The 19,752-nt window shown below is 39.8% G+C and overlaps 2 protein-coding genes across 24 annotated transcripts in view; one reads left to right on the top strand and one right to left on the bottom strand.

Moving 5' to 3' along the window:
* Positions 1-1,023: 1,023 nt before the first annotated feature.
* hyi (hydroxypyruvate isomerase) lies at positions 1,024-10,310 on the top strand. 4 transcript variants are annotated; one of them, XM_058402112.1, is made up of 8 exons: positions 1,030-1,514; positions 3,324-3,435; positions 5,044-5,158; positions 5,802-5,880; positions 6,016-6,065; positions 7,674-7,743; positions 8,735-8,899; positions 9,985-10,310. In XM_058402112.1, the coding sequence occupies exons 1-7, from the start codon at positions 1,316-1,318 to the stop codon at positions 8,893-8,895; spliced, it is 786 nt and encodes a 261-aa protein (XP_058258095.1). In that variant the 5' UTR covers positions 1,030-1,315; the 3' UTR covers positions 8,896-8,899; positions 9,985-10,310. The 4 variants fall into 4 exon arrangements, 3 of the variants coding, with proteins under 3 accessions (XP_058258096.1, XP_058258095.1, XP_058258094.1); XM_058402111.1 differs by having other exon boundaries at positions 1,038-1,514; positions 8,735-8,869; XR_009205969.1 differs by lacking the exon at positions 7,674-7,743 and having other exon boundaries at positions 1,024-1,514.
* Positions 10,311-11,758: 1,448 nt separating this feature from the next.
* The window catches only part of szt2 (SZT2 subunit of KICSTOR complex), a 94,021-nt gene continuing 86,027 nt past the window's right edge, over positions 11,759-19,752 (bottom strand). For 19 of the 20 annotated variants that reach the window (XM_058402095.1, XM_058402093.1, XM_058402102.1 and 16 more), the window contains 3 exons: positions 15,235-15,348; positions 13,299-13,367; positions 11,759-13,212 (listed from right to left, as the gene is read on the bottom strand). In XM_058402095.1, the coding sequence (XP_058258078.1) occupies positions 13,069-13,212; positions 13,299-13,367; positions 15,235-15,348 (327 nt within the window). In that variant the 3' untranslated portion in view covers positions 11,759-13,068. The remainder of the gene's footprint in view (positions 13,213-13,298; positions 13,368-15,234; positions 15,349-19,752) is intronic. The other variant, XM_058402092.1, reaches the window with a different exon arrangement.

Genomic DNA, 19,752 nt, shown 5'->3' on the forward strand with positions numbered 1-19,752 from the left:
TCTAAGAGCTACTGAATGTAACTTGGAAATTATTCCACTTCATGGTGGTAACAGTAACTGTTTCACACTGGGTCCCTTCAACTCACCATAGTATTGATTATTTTCCTTAATACCACAGTGCGGTTGATTTCTTAACTCAGAATAGATGAATTAATTTACAATAACATCATGGCTGAGAGTTGTTCCGGCTGTAACATACTTGATTACTTAATTAATACAATAGAACATCAGGATAAGGAGTCAGTGCGTTCTGGTTTCTCAGTCTCGTGACAAGCCATGCTTGTCCTGTTAATTCCAATAAAAGAGGAGAGGCTGGTGAGTGAATGATTGGTTAATATATCTACTATACAGTAGTTTAAGTGAACCAACCTGCCTCATGGACATTCTATAACATTAAATGTAACCATAAAAAGTTGAAAAGTGATAAGACGTTCATCATTAAGGTTTAACTAGTCCTAATCATTGGCAAGTATAAGCTGTAGTGTAATTATAATCATTGCTGTAATATAAGCAGAGCAACAAAATAATACACTCTTTTTTGTGTCTTTCTATAACGCACCAGCCTGCATGTATTATTTTCTTATAGCACTGTCTGTTGTGTTACAAATAACAGCAAGCCTTATCATGTTTGATTATTACATAAGTCAGATAAGAAACTCCAGGATCCCAAACAGCTCTCTAAACAAATACATGAGATAATCAATATCACAGTACTTAGGTTTATTGACATGCACAGTGCATTATGCCTTATCATGACAGCGTTGTCTTCGTCATTATCACTGCAGTGATCTCGAATACAAGCTTAATGCGACATTTTCCACTTTATCAGACTTTTCTCTTTTTTAAAAAAACAACAACATTTTATTTATTTCATTTATTTATTTTTCTGTTATTTCCATACTGCACTAAGGTTTGGCTCGTAGTGTCCCGCCTCCTGCGCTGTGATTGGCTACGTCACCATTTGGAGTTTGCCGATTGGACAAGCGAACTCAGTCGTTATACTGAGGCAAGCAAAACTGAAACGAAGTGAATTAATCGTTTCCCGTCACTCGCCCATTTTATTTAATTGTTTATTTACTTTGCCAGCATAATAAAATAATATAAATATATATATATATATATATAATAACCATGCGTTCACAGTGAGACTGCATAATTCAGTCTTAGCCTGCTAGCTGGCACCGGGAGACAGCTGGTTATGCAGACTAGCATGCTAACTCAGTAGGTTAATGATTCACAAGTTCCTAATCATTCCCTTTAAAAGTTAGTTTAGATACAGGCTCGATAGCGCAAACAGCCAGGCAGACCAGAGAGCATGGCGTCGCTTAGATTCTGCGCCAATATCTCCTGGCTGTTCACGGAGCTGCCCGAGTTCAGCGAGAGACTGCGAGCAGCTGCGCGTGCAGGTTTCCAGGCTGTGGAGGCGGCGTGGCTGTACGGCTCTGAGCCGAGAGAGCTGCAGAAGGTCCGAGAGGAGATTGGACTCCAGGTGGCTCTTATTAACACTCCCCCGGGTAAGAGCACACAAACATGTCAGACACCAGCTCAACTCAACTAAACTCACTGACCTTCAGAGCACACCGTCATGGCGGAGGTCTTAACGGGGTGTCATAGCATTGCTGCTTATGTGCGAGACAGATTTTCAGCTTCCCTCAATAATACTGACCTTTTATATTAAGTGTCATCAGGATCCACAAGGCTGGTTGCCCTGATGTTTAATCTTTTACTGTGTCACTTACACCAAGGTGCCAAGACGCTTCAATCACTGAGCTGTCACTTCACTTGTTGCTTAATGGACATGCTCTCAGAGTCAGAGCTTTTCACCCTTAGAGATGTACTATATTGCCAGTGTTTGGGACACCCCTACAAATCATTGAATTCAGGGGTTGGACTTGGTCCCTTAGTTCCAGTGAAAGGAACTCTTAATGCTTCAGCATACCAAGACATTTTGGACAATTTCATGCTCCCAACTTTGTGGGAACAGTTTGGGGATGACCCCTTCCTGTTCCAACATGACTGCGCACCAGTGCACAAAGCAAGGGCCATAAAGACATGGATGAGAGAGTTTAACTTGACTGGCCTGAACAGAGTCCTGACCTCAACCCAATAGAACACCTTTGGGATGAATTAGAGCGGAGACTGCGAGCCAGGCCAAAACTGAGACGTCTGCCTTTACATGCACATGAATGAAATATGGAGTTGGCCCAGCTATAACAGCTTCAACTTTTCTGGGAAGGCTTTCCACAAGGTTTAGGAGTGTGTTTATGGGAATTCTTGACCTCTAGAAGTGTATTTGTGAGGTCAGGCACTGATGCTGTACGAGAAGTGTTCACTCAAATTCATCTCAAAGGTGTTCTATCAGGTTGAGGTCAGGACCAGTCAAGTTCCTCCACACCAAACTCGCTTAGCATTAAGAGTTCCTTTCACTGGAACTAAGGGGCCAAGCCTGAACTGAAGTCAGTGATTTGCAGGGGTGCCCCAATACTTTTGGCAAGTCTCTCTCCAGGCCTTTTCTGTCCAGACAGAGCTTTCTGACACTGTGGAATGGGTTTGTTAGAGCAGGGAAATCTTGAACCATTGCCTTTTATAAAATGCCCCATCCTGAACCAGATTCTTAGACCATTGTGGGAATGCCACAGAGAGCCTTGATTATACTGGTTATGCTGGATTAAGTTTAGAATTAAATCTTGGGCAGCTGATCTGCATGAAATGGAATTGGTCTGCTATTATACTATGATGGAACAAAAAAATAAAAATCACGGTGTCTTGCTGTCTGCTGATTGGGAATGATAAAGCAGTCACGCTGGCTCTTTTTGCAATAAGCTCCTGACTCCTCTGGATCCTGCGTCTGTCATCACGAGACACATAAACTCCTGCTCCATTCCTGCATCCTATTCCTTCCTGTACCACTCTATAGTTTCCTTCACTAGAATATAAATATTCGTTAAAACTAATCCTGTTTAGACCAACAACAAAAAAAAAGAAGAAAAAACCCTTGAGGATAGTGCACTGACTCTGCTGAGTCTTCGGTTTCCTCCTAAGGTTTCTTCTTCCTTGGTGCTATTCCAGAGTATTGTCTTTGTCTCTGCTGTTATTGGCTTGCTCACTGGGAATTTAGCCCTAGTCTATACTTGGAAGAAAAAGCTGCACTATGAGATCAGACATTCTGTTGCGATCTTAAAGAGGTGATGATTGAAGTGACAGAAAAATGCTTACTGTGCCGTGCAGGCAGCTTAATTACACGCATGATCTAATTCTAACTTATAGTCGCTTTAAAAATCAGACACAACAGCAATAAAGTGTGTGTGTGTGTGTGTTTTCAGGTGATGTAAAGAATGGGGAGCTGGGTCTGGGTGCTGTGCCAGGGAGGGAGCAGGATTTCAGAGAGGGTTTGGCTCAGGCTGTACAGTATGCTAAAGCACTGGACTGCAAGAGGTATTGTTGATTTGTTAGTCAGATGTTTTGTCACATATTTACTGAACTGTATTACTCTCTTCTTTAGCAGATGCTGAGAGAACACACAGTTTTCATATTACCGAATAATTCTTGTATTACCCTACTTATGCCACTTTTCCTGTTTACTAAATAAAAGCATATATTAAATGAATTGAAAGCGAAACGTTTGGACACAGAAGAATATATTTTTCGTAGTCTTAAAGACTTAAATAAATAAATAGTTGCATATATAATTTGAGTCAAATGTAAGTAGTGTAGTTATTGGCCATGTAAACATTTATCTCTGGATTACAATGTCTTTTTCTAAAATAATTAGTATGTTAGTATTTACTTAGGACGTGTAGATTTTACTTAAAATTAGTTTCCACAAACACGTAGATTTCATTTAGAGCTTAGGGAGAAGCCGTGAGAGGCTTATTTGGGAATTGTAAAAAGCCTCCCGAGTGACGTTCCGTCATGTGCAAATGAATACTGTTAAGAATTTAAACATATAGTTTTGATTAGTTTTACACGTTTCTTAGTCGCTGCATAAATTCCTAAAGTGCTATTTTATAGTGTTAATGCACTCTACACTCTACAGACAAATTCACACTGCGTGTTTCCAAAAACATCTCCCTGGTGTGCAGCATTTACACTTCCTTATTAACAAGTATTTCAATCCACATCTGCACTGTAGATAAAACCTGAGTACACGCATCGCACTGCTCGTGTTTTATCTACATTAATCCGCTTTTGTTTTCTCACTTGCGTAAGTGAAACGTTAACTGCAAAAGTTAATTGAGATCATGCAGTTACACATTCTATACACAGTGAACTTGTAAAATCCTAATGATATGAAAATATGTAAAATTCTAATGAGCAGATTAGGTGACACTTTAAGACAGGGGTCCACAACTTTTCGTGTACCATGGACCATTTTACCGTGGCCCGTGGTTGGGGGGGATAGGGGGTGACATTTGCTTTTAGGTCATTTTAGCGTGGGTTAGCATGCGGATTTACTGATGTATGGAAAAACCCGCGAGTCAAATGTGGAAGTGTTGGAAGTGGCAATAAATGCATATACTTTTAAGTTATAGTTTTTATATATATATATATATATATATATATATATATATATATATATATATATATATATATATATATATATATATATAATATATATATTACTATAAGTTTATTGTTTCTTTGCAGCCCGGTACCAAATGATCAACGGCCCGGTACTGGTCCGCGGCCCAGTGGTTCTGCTTTATTGGATAAACAGAACAAAAAGATGCATATGCTTCCTATTTACTGCCCCACACATTTTTACAGAGCTGTGCTGTAATTGCAGCAGTCCCAACTTCATCAGTAATTAACACGTTTGTACATTTGGGCGATGGACTTCTTTGATTAAAATGGAGCATGTGTGCTGGGAATGTCAGCGATACACGGCTGTGGTGAGATAGTCCTAGTGGGAATTTTGGGATTACAGTTACAGGACCTTAAAATTTGTTGAGCTGTCCTGTAACTAGTAAAATCACTAAGCCTTAGACTAGCTGAATTACCTTATACTCTTTGAGTGAAATTGAAGTTGATGTTTCTCTGCAGGATCCATGTAATGGCAGGGCGGGTACCTGCAGGGGCGAAGCTGTCTGAGGTTGGTGTGGAAATGGAAGCCACTTTTGTGCAGAACCTGAAACATGCTGCTGATGTTCTATCAAAGGTAAAACAACCCTTATAGTCTGCATCTACCAAGGCTTAGAGTATTTTTAGAAAAAGTATATTGAGTTTTTAGTGGCAGGTGCTAAATATCTGTGTTGTGTCTAATGTCAGGACTCCATAATATCCTTTAGTAAGCAAAGCTGCATTATAGGGCTTGAAAATCCTAAAGATATCTGTTACACACTAAACCTGATCTCAAGGGTAATTTTGTCTATTGTTATGAGTCCAAAATGGAGGCAGACTCTGAAACCAAAAAGCAGCAGAACATGACTTGGACAGCTTGTACACAAGATTGGGGAAAAAACGTAGAGTAGAAAATTGTGAATAACAATGAATACAGAAAAAAATACTGGGGCTAGAGTCAGCTCTATCTTTCCTTTAGTAGTTCAGGGTTAAAGACCTTGCTCAAGTGCCCAACAGTGGCAGTGCTGGAACTGTAATGCTGAATCTACTGATCAGTAGTCATTAACCTTAACCATGGAGTCCACTCTGGAAAGGGCAGTGGTAATCAGGAAGAACACAAGAAACATCTGTGGCAGTTATTTATTTATTTTAATGAAGGATTAATGCAGTTGCTCTGATAAATGGAGGCTTTTTATTGTACTGGCACTTTTCAGTGTTTGCATTGCTTGTTTTATTTTCAGGAGGGCATTATGGGATTGATTGAGCCCATCAACACAAGGATAACTGACCCTCAATACTTCCTGAACTCGCCACATCAGGGTAACTCTGAATTTCATCTCGAGTCACTGTGGCAAGCTTATTTAAAATGTCTGAAAGCCATAGCAAACCTTAGGTAGTACATATTTTAATTGTGAAATGCTGTTTTGCTTCTCTGATGCTTGATGCGTCTTACAGCGGCTGCAATCCTTGAGAAAGTTGACCATCCAAACATCAAACTGCAGATGGTGAGTGCTCTAAAAATGTTTCATGTGAAATGTTTTGTGTTAATAATAAAAAGAAATGTGTAAACTCATCGACTACAAGTATTTCAGTGTACGGCTGTTTGTATATTCATCAAAACTGTGTTTTGTATACACTCTGTAATCAGGAATTCAAAATAAATGACTGAACCATTTCAGTAGAAAGGGTGTACCGGAATCCCACTCTATACTACACCAATCAGGCATTACATTATGACCACCTGCCTAATATCGTGCAGACCGGGAACACCCCATAAGAGCTGCAGTTTTGGAGATGCTCTGATCCAGTGGTCCAGCCATCACAATTTGGCCCTTGTCAAACTCGCTCAAATCCTTACGCTTGTCCATTTCTCCTGCATCTAACACATCAACTTCGAGGACAAAATGTTCACTTGCTGCTTAATATATCCCACCCACTAACAGGTGCCACGATGAGGAGATCATCAGTGATTTTCCCGGCACCTGTCAGTGTTCATAATGTTATGCCTGATCGGTGTATACTCAATATTTATCCACAAATGACACAATTTGCAGGTGAGGCACATTTCTCATATTCTGCAAGAAGGAAAATTGTATTTCCTGCATTAATAATCTAATTAACAATAAAAATATATATATATTCTAACCACATGTGGAAAAGTACTCCGTCTGCATTGCACTGTTGTTATTGCATATGTCATCCCACAATTATCAATACTATCCCAAAATAAATTGGTGAACATGACTGATGCTCCCAGACGTACAATTACAGTGATTACAGTGTACAGACCTGCCTAATCCATCAGGATACTGAACAGAAGAGTGCCTCAGATATATAGAGCATGTTCTTGATTATAGCCATACCTTTTTTTGGTCCTTTAGAAAAGCAACTGTCAAAGTCAAGGCCGTCTGTCTCGTTTCCTACAGCCAGTATTACCTTGTAAAATAATATTGAATGGCCCATAGTGTTTAACCCTTTTTAACAATTCACAGCAGAGCTGTAGTGTAGCAACCATTCACACTCCTATAGATTATCACATCTGTGTTAATCTATATACAGGTAAGGAGGTTAAAAATGGATAGACCTGCAATTATGGCTTTTCAAATGATCACAAAATTGCATATGTGGCACAGGCAAGAATTTCAGTCCCTGAATATGAATCGAGTTCGACTCCTTTGCTCTAAACAGTTTCAACTTTTGACTATTGTATGGTAGCATTATATAAAGTTGATAATGGCAAAGTATGCTCAGTCAGGATAGACCAGGTTATATGATTAGCCTAATATAGATGCAAGTGAACTTTTCTGAATGCAAAGAAACCACATCCCAGTATTTCTTCACCTAAATAAATCATATCCGGTGACACTGTTGTGTAGCCTGAAGGCACACATTTAGGCAGCAGACAAGTGGCTTTAATGCTTCTCAGTTCACTCTCTATTGTCAGCTTTTACTCCGAAGAGACATTAGAGCGAGAGGGATACAGCCAGATGTGATTAAGGACAGTGGAGATAAAATACCGGTTGAGAAGCATGAGCATTCCTCTGAATCACAGCACTCTCTTGAGGTTTCTGCATGCTCTCGACATCAACCATCATGTTTCTCCTTTCCTGCAGGACATTTTCCACTGGCAGATAATGGACGGGAACCTGACGCAGAATATCCGGAGATACTTTCCCTTAATAGGCAAGCACTTAACATCTAGGTTTGAAATTGCCAGGGGAAATGTATTTGTTGTAAAGTAAAGCAAAAGACACATTTGTAAGAAGGTGAACTGTAAAAGCAACACCATGTGTCGCTGTATGTGTTGTCAGTTTTGACCACACCTTTGAAGCCTTCGGAAGGTTGGGAAATCACGATCTGAACCAGAAACCTCTAAATGCATCACGAATCTGTGCAGTGATTGGTCCAGGAGTGAGAGATGAAGTGGAGGGGAAATGGTAGGAGCTTTGATGAAAAGTGCAGAGATTCTACATAGCATTGTTCAGGTTATATATTACCCAAACACAGATGCAGTAAAATATTAGCGAAGGTTAGACTCATCACTGTATCATTCCCGATTTGATTAGGAAGTGATTCATTTAATATCGTTAATTATATCTAGAAATTTTACACCGTCAGTGGCAAGATAATAGGACAGATGTTTATTTTTATTATAAAGGGGCAGTGTTATGAAAATTAGTATTTCCACCCTGTATTTTTGAGCAGTTGAAACGATGAAGAGTTGACCATAACAGACAAAACAGGAAATTAGTGCAAGATTATTCCATGAATCATTGACAGGAACACTGCTTATTTTTTACATCACTGCCCTGAAGCACAGTCTGTCATTTGCATGTTTTGGCTAAGAATCAGTAATGGACCACAAAAACAACAACAACAACAACAAAAATAAATGCTGTCCTTCAGTATGCATTAAAAATGTTCCTCTTCTGTATCAAGTCCAGTTGAGTAATGTACGTTGTTTCAGGATTATTTCATTTTGAGTGTTTTCCTACTTGATCGTCTCATTAATTTATTACCACGTGTAATTTGTTCTTTTATGAAAAGCACTTAACTTGACTGGAAATTTAATGCTCTATGTCTCTGTGCTATAAATCTGTTTAAATAATCATAGTCTCATTAGATTACAAATCAAGTTTATTACTATAATAGCTGCTGTGTTTGTGTCATGCAGGTCACATCCAGGTTGCTCAAGTTCCTGATCGCCACGAACCTGATAGTCCAGGAGAGATCGACTTCCCTTACATCTTTAAGCTGTTGGAGGAACTGGGCTACCAGGGATATGTAGGCTGTGAATACAAACCTCAGAGTGAGTGCTTGACTGGCTCTGATTAAAGAGGTGTGTGTGTGTGTGTGTCTGGCAAAATGCTTTATATTGCCACACACACAAACGTATAATATTTCAACAACAATAAAAAAAACCCCACTTCATCTGTTGCTTAAGTAATCTAATGCCTCAGGTAATCCTACTATAGCAAGTAAGACACAAGACTCTGCAGTGCACCGGTATCCTCAGGCTGTTAGCCATGAATTCACACAAGGAAGCACATTTTCACATTTTTATGTAATTTATATAATTTGTATTAGGTATGATGTAGCGAAGAATCTGTCGAAATTATTTGGCACAAGTAGATTTCTTGAGGCTAGTAATACTATCTGAATTGTCAGGCTTCCTCCGGTTCTAATGCATAGTTCCTATAAAGCTCACTTTCATCCAATATTACAGAAAAAAAACATTTGTCTATGAATGCAGTCCCAAATTAATCGATTTAAAACATACAGTTGGCCGTAATAACTCCGATTTATTGGTGAAAACTGATAGAGCATATTTATTCCAGACAGCCAACTTGGCATAAAAAGAACTGTAAGAAAATTGTAATCTAACATCAAGGATGCGAAGATCGAAGGTAGTAATGTGGTTTTTGCACGTCATAAGGTAACCCTCACCTCATAGTGTTTGTGTGTGATTACTTCTGACAGGTCATTGTAGTCTAGCCAGCCTCTCCGCTCTGATCGAAACACGCATATCTGCTGCTTAGCTAGTTCTAGCTCGCTGTGTGATTTTAAAGCAAGGGCACAGAGCCAAATAATCGAGCACGAGTATTATTTATATTGAATTGAAGTATGCAGAAATCAAAAGAAATACAAAACTAATATCTGAGATGTGTATAAAGTATTGACTAGCCTAAATACAGTATGTTCTACCATTTTATTATTGAAACTATTCAAAAACCTGCACGATACATGAACACGAGACAGCCGGAGGAGAGACGAATGATTTTTTAAAGATTAAACAAGAATCGCGAGACAAATGGTGAAGTATGTAGATTAAAGTGGATAATTATATACAATTAGTCACAAAGTCTGTAATGAATTTCAAAAGGCATTGTGGAAATGGTTGAAATGGTTCTCTACTCTTTGCAGGTTCCACAGAAGAAGGCCTGGCTTGGGTGAAGAAATACTGGGAGAGTAAACACTGCCAAGTCTAAAACCACATTGTATTTGGGTTTAACCTGCGTGATTTTTGTACATTTCTGTAAGCACCACAACTGGATCACACGCTTTTATCTGACACATCCATACTGTGGATATTCTGACGACAGCAGCTATATAGATACGGGTCCATTAATAATAACGGTGTGCATTCGGACACCTCCACGATGGTCTTTGAAGATACGGTGACACTAGAGCTCCAGACAGAATTATATATGATTGACCTGCTTTAATAAAAAAATCATAGTCACTGCACACCATTAAGGAGTCGTCTCGCATCAACTTCCTGACATGCTGACGCTACAGCAAGCACTGTGCTAAATTAGAACTCCAGTTTTGTAGTCCACCGTGTGGCCTATATAGTTTATAGAGAGTGTGGTTTGGGACCAGTCCCAGGTTTCAGTGTTATTAGAATCTAATGGAGCTGTTTCTGTCAGCTGCCTGCTGTCAGCAACATTTAATCTAGGAGGAAATCTCTTACTCATGTACACGCGGAGATTTAGTACGTCTCGCATGCTTTGCAGAGACTTAAGGATAGAAAAAGTAGGCACATTTTCTAAAATTGGGGGGCAGTAATTATGCATAGATTTACTGATAGGACCGTTTAGAAGGGAGCCTTTAGAGTGCTTTGTCGAGGACTTGCCTGAACGTCAATCCATACTCCAGAGTAATTCAGGGAAATTGCTATGATGCTGTGAATTTCACCGTGTAATATTTTACGTTAGAAAAAGGACAATAAGGTTTTTTTTTGGTGTAGCGCTGGTATGATTAAATCAGTGTTGTGGATTTAAAAAAAAACATCATGTGCACTTTATTAAACCCACTTGCTTTCTTTGTGTATAAACCCTACTCAAACCATTCATTCGTGTGATTTTCCAACCATAGGATGCTGCGGAGTTGAAACTCTCTTACTCATATATATATATATATATATATATACACTACTCACAAAAAGTTAAGGATATTCGGCTTTCGGGTAGAGGCTCGTAACCCTGCTCCCCAGAACCTCAATGACCTGAGGGCCGCCCTTCAAGCGGAGTGGAATGCCACGCCTCAGCAGACAATAAGTCGACTCATGAACAGCATGAGACGTCGTCGTCAAGCTGTAATCGATGGTCGAGGGCACATGACAAATTATTGAGACACTGACATTTTTTGTTGTGGTAAACCCACCACTGTTGTTGGCTTTTGTTTCAGTAAATTGTTTGAGATGAGGAAATCACCATTGCATGCTTCTACTTAAATGCCCTGCTTTCATGATATAATATCACTGTAGTGTGAACTTTTTACATTTTCCATAAATTTCACTCAAAAGCCAAATATCCTTAACTTTTTGTGAGCAGTGTATATATTAACAGGAGGTCAACGTATCAGTAGGTAATGTAGTATTTGAATTAGGAATAAAATTTGGAGAGTATGATTTAGCATCTTGTAATTGCAAATGATGTTTTGAGATTTGATTCTGGTATCTTTCAGTTCTCTCTGTTTTTACACACCTAATGCTGGGTTCACTTAACATTTGCGTAACTTTGAATAAGGAGCCGTTTTTTAATCTGCTGCAGCGAGGCCGTCGTCGTCACTACATTGGAGAGAATCCTCCACCACCCTCTCTTTCTGCTGAGACAATAAACTACAGTAACTGACCACCGGCAAACAGATAGCCCAAATAGCTAACTCAGTGTAATTTTCATCCAGGACCAACAACTCGGGTATCAACTTCTCTTTTATTGTTACATTGCATACTTACAAATGATTTAGTATGTACAATATGTACAAGTCATTTCACTCTGATTATAATATTGCCTAAATGAGTCAGTGTCCAGTGTCCTTCATTTAAAAGAACGAATTAAAAGAATGCATGAACATAGTAACACAGTCTTATCCAACAGAGTTCAGTCACTGTTAATCAGAAGCACTTGAAAATGCTCCCTAATATTTGGCTTACACACACACACACACACCACATGGCCATCACTGAGCTCTAAGGTACAGTAGATGTGGAATGTGTGTGTTGCTAGACATCTCCCTGCTGCTTTGTCTGTAAACTGAGACACAGAACTCTTCATCACACAACAATAACTGAATTAAGCCACGACCAAAATTTCATTTCCATGGATCCTCCTCGCTACGGTGAGACGGTGTAGCAATTTCCTCATGAAAGAAAAACTAGGCACTTTTTGGGTCGACAGTAACGGCAGTAAGGGAATTTTGCGCATTTCGATGGAAGAAAAAGTGACCACTTAGCACCGCTAACAATAACTTTAGCTAGCATGCGCACAGGAGTCATCGGGTGGTCAAACGTAACATGCTTCCACGTTCAGTCATTAATGTGCACGTGTGTCATACACACTGGACCTGAATGACCAAATAAATGGCAATGTTAAGTCTAAGGTGCTCAATCATTGTCTCACCAGTCAACCATCTTACTCTTATGCTCTCACTCTTTTTTTTTTTAGTGGGACCAGTAAAGAAAAAAATTACCCATTATCAACTATCAGGGAACTACAGAGTGCAAAACAAAAGCAGCCTAATGAAGAAAAAAGAAGAAGAAGATGATTATGACTTTGGCAAACCATCATAATGCCATTGGACTGTTCTACTCACCAGTGGCATTTGATGACCAGTAAAGTCCTGAAGGCTAAACGCCTTGATAAACAAGGAACACTTCACATTTAGGCGTTAGTCTGAGTCTTCCAGTGTGAGGTAGTTCTCCTCTCATTTCAGCAGCACTGGATCCAATCACAGCTCATCCCTCACCCATTCACACGCGTTCATCTGCGTTGTTTTTCAGTAGTTTTCTGAAAGCCAGATGCTAAGATTAAAATGGTTATGTTCTGGTAGGTTCTTTTATCTCCAACCCACAGCTAAACACTCGTCTTCAGATTATAGCGCGTTTGTGAAACATAACACACACACAGACAGACAGACAGACAGACAGCAGGCTTGTGCATACATCCTCGGTAAAAGTTCACAGTGCTTTCTCCTTGGTAAAGTGTGCACACCTTCATCAGCAGCCTACAGCAGGCCTGTCCACAGGTTGTAGCAGGCCGTGTTGATCACAGACTCGAGGTGATGGTACATGGAGACGAGTTGCGGTGGAGGACTGCTGCTCGGCTGCGCCTGGGATGGCAACGGCTCCCTGAAAACCACCTTCAAGCTCTGTAGGATGCAGGGGCAGGAGGAAGGAGAATGTGAATTCATATGTCAATTCTGCTCACAAAATGGACAGTGATTGAATAGCTCACCGTTTTTCCTGCCTGGGAATCCAGGAAGACGAGCACAAAGCAATCGGTGAACTTCTGGTTAAGCACAGCCTGGAAAAATCAACATTCAAAACAGTAATGTTCAAAATTTCCCATGACTTCCTGCTTTCTATTCAGTTAAATTTGCACTCTGATGTGCCTGACCCATTTAGTGTCCACTCACATAATGCACTGCTTTAGCGCACACACACACACACACACACACACACACTAACAGCAGCAATCTTTGTTTTGGAAAGTATGAGAGAGAAAAAAAATTCCCAGCGTTTCCAGAAGTCGCTCCTTTTGATCCGGAGTCTCTCATTTAGGGAATTATGCAGAAACCAACCTCCTGACAGTCCAGAGACGCCGACAATTATTCCATGTTAAATTCACTTAATCCCTTCTGAGACTTTAATTTAACGTTTTAAAGGCACGCAAGTGTCACTGCAAACCACAAAGGTCTGAAAATGTGAAACGGATGAACCTCCGTCTCCCAGAAAGTAAGCGTAACAAGCTCAGTTTAATTTCGAAAACTTCAAGGTGACAAGGCTTCATGCTGATGAATGATTTCATGCTAATTTGTTGCATAAATTTAAAATAAAATAAAAAATATCAGACGAAGAGAAAATCCCAGGATATAATTAAAACACAAAAGGTAATCAGGGAATATAATGTGGATATGTAATTGAAGAGACGTGGATATAATAAGAGTTTCTGTGGCCTAAATGCTCAAATCCAAAGCTATTTGAATGGAAATGGTGCTTTTTGAAGAGCAAGGGCACCAGACTTCTGGCAGGTGACACAGACAGCTGGAGTTTATAATTGGAGGATTAAAAAAAAAAAAAAAATTATGATGCATTTTTAAAAGTTATGTGTACTTTGGTACTGTGTTTGTAGAAAGATTTCCTCAGATGTGCTTTTCATACACGATATTGCCAAAAGTTTTGGGACACCCCTCCAAATCACCGAATTCAGGTGTTGTTATTCAGGGGTTGGACTCGGCCCCTTAGTTCCAGTGAAAGGAACTCTTAATGCTTCAGCTTCATACCAAGACATTTTGGACAATTTCATGCTCCCAACTTTGTGGGAACAGTTTGGGGATGACCCCTTCCTGTTCCAACATGACTGCACACCAGTGCACAAAGCAAGGTCCATAAAGACATGGATGAGCGAGTTTGGTGTGGAGGAACTTGAGTCCTGATCTCAACCTTTGGGATGAATTAGAGTGGAGACTGTGAGGCAGACCTTCTCGTCCAACATCAGGGCCTGACCTCACAAACGCGCTTCTAGTGGACTGGTGAAAAATTCCCATAAACACACAAATAAACCTTGTGGAAAGCCTTCCCAAAAGAGTTGAAGCTGTTATAGCTGCAAAGGGCGAGGCAACTCCATATTACATTCATGTGCATGTAAAGGCAGACGTCCTGAAACCTTTTGGCAATATAGTGTATCTTAGGCAGTTTTTTAAAAATATTTAAGCTCAAATTTAATGTTTCTCTGAAGCCGAGGGAGTGAGGAAAATGTCATTTTTGTATTTATTTATTACTTTTCCATTTATAATAATAATAATAATAATAATAGAAGAAAAAAGGCAAACTAAATAAATAAAATATAGCCATAAACTAGTTATTAAAAAGAGAAAGAAGACTAGCCCATGTTCAAATGCTGCTTAAAATAGGCAAAATTGTATTTCCAGTAGCTTTCCAATGTGCCTTAACATCATCCATATTACAGAACTGGCTGCACAGCTGTATGCTAGCTAGCTAAATGGTGAGCTTCATTGCCAGGAAAATAACTGGGTGAAGTATTTCAGCATTCCTAATGACCTGCTGCTTAGCAGTATATTTCTTAAACCACTTAAATGACAGGCATATTATTCGAAGGCATGAAACTGCCAGTTCCATTTGAACCCAGCATTAAACTGCTGAACTCTTACCAGGTACTGAATGCCGCAGTCATCCACAAAGTGCCTGCAGCTCTGTGGGAAACGTGAGAGCAGCACCTTGATCAGACTCTGATACCAGGCAGGATTCATTGTCAGAAAACATTCCTGTCAACACACAGAGAGTCACATCAGCAATCAGAACAAGTACTGTCAGAAAAATAAAGGAATAGAACTGATCTGGATTCTGTATAACAAGTGAATATTAGATACACCGATCTATCTATCTATCTGTCTGTCTGTCTGTCTGTCTGTCTGTCTGTCTGTCTGTGTATAAAAAATTTATAATTTTTTATATAAGTAAGACTTGTTTTTAAGGCAAATCTTACCCATTGCAAGGTCAGAACAAAAACACTGGCGAAAAATATATACTTAAATTAAATACACCAGAGGAAAAATATGCATGTGATGTGAAATATAATTTAAAATCATACATAAAAAATGAACATTCAAAGACTTTATAAGGTTCCGAGGTTCATACAAGCTAGACAGCACAATGGTGGAGTGGTTACTAGGGAAGATTTGTAGAACAAGCATTCTTTCATTGCCTTTATCTGAACTGTTCTCAATTATCTGGCAGTTAAAAGTTATTCACATCGTGTTTTTGGGACCAACTTTCCTAAAGATAAAGGTGAAATCAACGCACTGAATCTTTAATGTATCTACAAGCCTCATTGTTTAGTGTGTTATCTTAACATAAGTTGGTTCTGCTCCTAACATCAGAGCACAGAATGAAAATGATGATGTATTTCCTCTCTAGACTTCTGCGTAATCCACACAGGAAAAAAAAAAAATTCACTTCAGCAAGAAACGGGACCATCGGGAAGTTTTGCACACTTTAACCGCAACCCGAATTTCATTTTTAAAGGAAATCTAATTCTTGGCATCGTTCCTCTCAATGCCTTATCAGCGTGTGCAGAAACACCTCCTCAGGCTCCATCCATCCTGCCATTGTGAGCCTGCCCACGCCTGACAGCCGCGTACATCATCCAAACCAACGTATTAGAGACGGCGTATCTGAGCAACATCGACTTCTCGCTTAATTTTGTGAGGGGGAAAAAACAGCAGCGGAGATGACGTGTGCTTGGTAGTGCAGGCTGCTGGGGGAATAATCAAGAGGGATTTTTACTCGGGTGCTGAGAGACGACAGAGAGGGGAATCAAAGCCGGGTAATAATAATCTGCTGAGTAACCTTTCAATCAAAATACCTGTTTATAACCTGCAATGTAAAGCACCTTAGACAAATGTGGTACTTACACAACCAGTCAGAAGTTTGGACACACCTTTTAATTCAATGTTTTTTGTTTAGGGATTTATTTTCTACATTCTAGAACAATACTGGAGATTTCAAAACTATGAAATAACACACATGGACTTAAGTAATCCATATGTAATGACAACAAACAACAGTCAGTTGTTATTTTAAGACATGAAGGTCAGGTGTTCTGGAATAGTTCTTGCAAGAACAGTATTGTCAAGTGCATTTGCAAAACCCATCAAGCACCATGATGAAACTGGCTCACATGAAGACCATCCCAGTAAAGCAAGACCAAAACTGACCTCTGCTGCAGAGGAGAAGTTCATTTAGAGTGACCAGCCTCAGAAATCACCAATTAACAGCACCTCAGATTAGAGCCGTTATGAAGGCTTTACAGAGCATCAGTAGCAGACATATCTCAATATCAACTGTTCAAAGGACATTATTGTGTATTTCGGCCGCCTTCAGCATTGTTTTACAATGTAGAAAGAAATAAACATCAGGAAAGACCATGGAATTAGAAGATGTGTCCGAACTTTTGACTGGTAGTGTATGCCACCTTCTGACAGCGACAGTGTCCAAACATGCTACCTACCTAGGCTGCTTTCTTCTAGTGATGTGACTGTATTTGTTTTCTTTTATATGAATGTGCTATGTTCTGAATATTACAATAGATCATGATGGCAGAGATCAACACATGCCTTTACTTTGAGTGTCTCCACATGTGTTGGCAGGCAGGGCTGGGGGTTCATATATACAGCTCTGGAAAAAAATAAGAGACCACTGCCCAATCTCCAGATTTGAACCCTATTGAAAACCTCTGGAATGTCATCAAGAGGAAGATGGATGGTCACAAACCATCAAGCAAAGCTGAGCTGTTTGCTTTTTTGCAAAAAGAGTGGTATAAAGTTCCCCAACAGCAATGTGAAACACTGGTGGAGAGCATGGAGCCAAAACACATGAAAATCAGGGTTATTCCACCAAATACTGATTTCTTAATGTTATTTAGCCAAAGCATTAACACAATTTGTTTACAAACTATTTGCATTTTGTTTTATTTGAGTTATTAAAGCTCTGCATGATCTTGGGTTATTTTGATGTGTTGTCATTTCCTTTAAATTTACACTCGAAATAACAATAGTGATGATATGAATTTAGGAGAAATATTGTCAGCAGTTCACAAAAAATGAACCAAAACTGTTCAACTCACCAATACATGCACCTGGAAGGAAAAAACATAAGAAACTGATTATTTTGCAGTGGGCTCTTATTTTTTCCCCAGAGCTGTATACACACTTCCACACACTCTCATGGACGTATACATGCTCTCACACTTGCAAACTGACACACACCAGACAGGCCAAATCTGTGTGTAAGTGGGAATAAATCAGCCAGTTGGCATAGCAATCTGAGCTCACACACAGTTCATGGGAAGTGCCACTATGATGCACTAGATTCTGCCAACATGGCTAGGAGATTTTTCTGTATTATGTTGTTGCCAAGTTAATGTTAGTAATGTTAATTTGGCATGGCACTCTTCTGGAGTAACACACTTGCTGTAAAACTAACCAAAAAAAAAAATAAATTAAATAAAAAACAGGTTATGTAGAGTGGGGGTGTTTGCCGTGTAAGCATGAGCTGTGTGACGATAAACAAGGGACCTGCTGTGAGATTATAGGAATATTAAAGGTTCGTGCTGCTGACTCTAGTTAGCCGTTCGTGCGCTGCTGTGTGCTACTGCGGCTGTCAGCTACCCATCAAAACCTGCTGAGCCGCCCCTAACACATCAACATGTAGTGCGAGAGCCGTGTAATGTTCTAGCGGTTTCTAAAGACCGACTACCTCAAACACATCAGATGCATTGTGCGTGTAGGTAGGAGAGAGGGAGTTCAGTGAGAAGGAGGAAATAAAAACGGGAAGGTTGGGTTGAACAATGAATCGAGGAAAATGAAAGAGTGTGCATGTGTCTGAATGTTTTCAGTCGTCCGTGTCATTTTAAATACACACTCGCCCTCCACTTTAATAGCAACACCTGCTCATTTATGCACTTATCCAATCAGCCAATCATGTGGCAGCAGCACCATGCATGAAATCATGCAGATTCAGGTCAAGAGCTTCAGATGATGTCTGTGACTTTAACTCTGCCATGGCAGTTTGTTGGCTGGTTCTGTTGATCTCGTGGAGTTTTTATTTTATTTTTCACACACAATAGTCTCTTGAGTTTCCACAGAATGGTGTGAAAAACAAACAAACAAAAAAAAAAAACATTAAGTGAGCAGCAGTTCTGCGGATGAAAATGCCTCGTTGTTGAACGTTCAGAGGAAAATGACCAGATTGGTTCGAGCCGCTAGGAAAGAAAAATGGTCGCTCTTTACAACCGTGGTGAGCAGAAAAGCATCTCGGCATACATCGAACCTTGAGGTGGATGAAGAACAGCAGAAGACCACATTAGGTTCCACTCCTAGTTGTTCAGTTTAGGTGAGTCTGTACCCTTGATCGTCTCAGATTCCTGTTCTTAGGTGACAGAAGTGGAACATGATCTTCTGCTGTTCTACCTCATTTCATCCACCTCAAGGTTTAATAATGTGTTGTTTGACCTGAGATGCTTTTTTTTTTAGTTTCTATAGACTTCCTGTCAGCTCAGACTAGTCTGGTTTTTCTCCACTGATCTCTCTCATCAGCAAGGTGATTCAGCCTGCAGACCCTCCACACACAGGATGTTTTATTTTTCACACCATTCTGTGCTGTGTGTGAAAATCCCAGATGATCAGCAATTTCTGAAATACTCAAACCAGTCCATCAGCCACCAACAATCATGACAGGGTTAAACTTGCACAGATCACACGGTTTCCCCGTTCTGGTGTTTGATGTGGACAGATTTTATGAATTGTTCTGCTGCCACATGATTGATTAGATCATTTCATGAAGTTAAGTAGCCTTAATTTGTCACATATACATTACTGCACAGTGAAATTCTTTCTTCACATATCCCATCCTTGGGGAGTTGGGGTCAGAGTGCAGGAAGGGGGGTGTGTGTTTGAGGGCTTCGCTCAAGGGCACAAACGGTAACAGCTTGGCGGTGCAGGGGCTTGAACACCCGAGCTTCTGATCAACAACCCAGAGCCTTAACCACTTGAGATACCGCCTCCCCGTGTGTAGGTGTTCCTATAAAAGTAGACGAGTGTGTATGCTCTTCCGTTATCTCCTGTCCTTCACATCACATTATGCTTTTTTTTTTTGCTTTAGCTTAACAT

Source organism: Hemibagrus wyckioides, linkage group LG11 (assembly GCF_019097595.1).
Source record: "Hemibagrus wyckioides isolate EC202008001 linkage group LG11, SWU_Hwy_1.0, whole genome shotgun sequence".
NCBI classification, from domain to species: domain Eukaryota; kingdom Metazoa; phylum Chordata; class Actinopteri; order Siluriformes; family Bagridae; genus Hemibagrus; species Hemibagrus wyckioides.

Excerpts from the sequence above, each read along its gene's own strand:
- hyi (XM_058402111.1), top strand. The coding sequence starts at position 1,316 with ATGGCGTCGCTTAGATTCTGCGCCAATATCTCCTGGCTGTTCACGGAG. Across the intron at positions 1,515-3,323 it reads TCTTATTAACACTCCCCCGG|GTGATGTAAAGAATGGGGAG; the intron begins GTAAGAGCACAC and ends GTGTGTTTTCAG. Across the intron at positions 7,744-8,734 it reads GAGATACTTTCCCTTAATAG|GTCACATCCAGGTTGCTCAA; the intron begins GCAAGCACTTAA and ends TGTGTCATGCAG.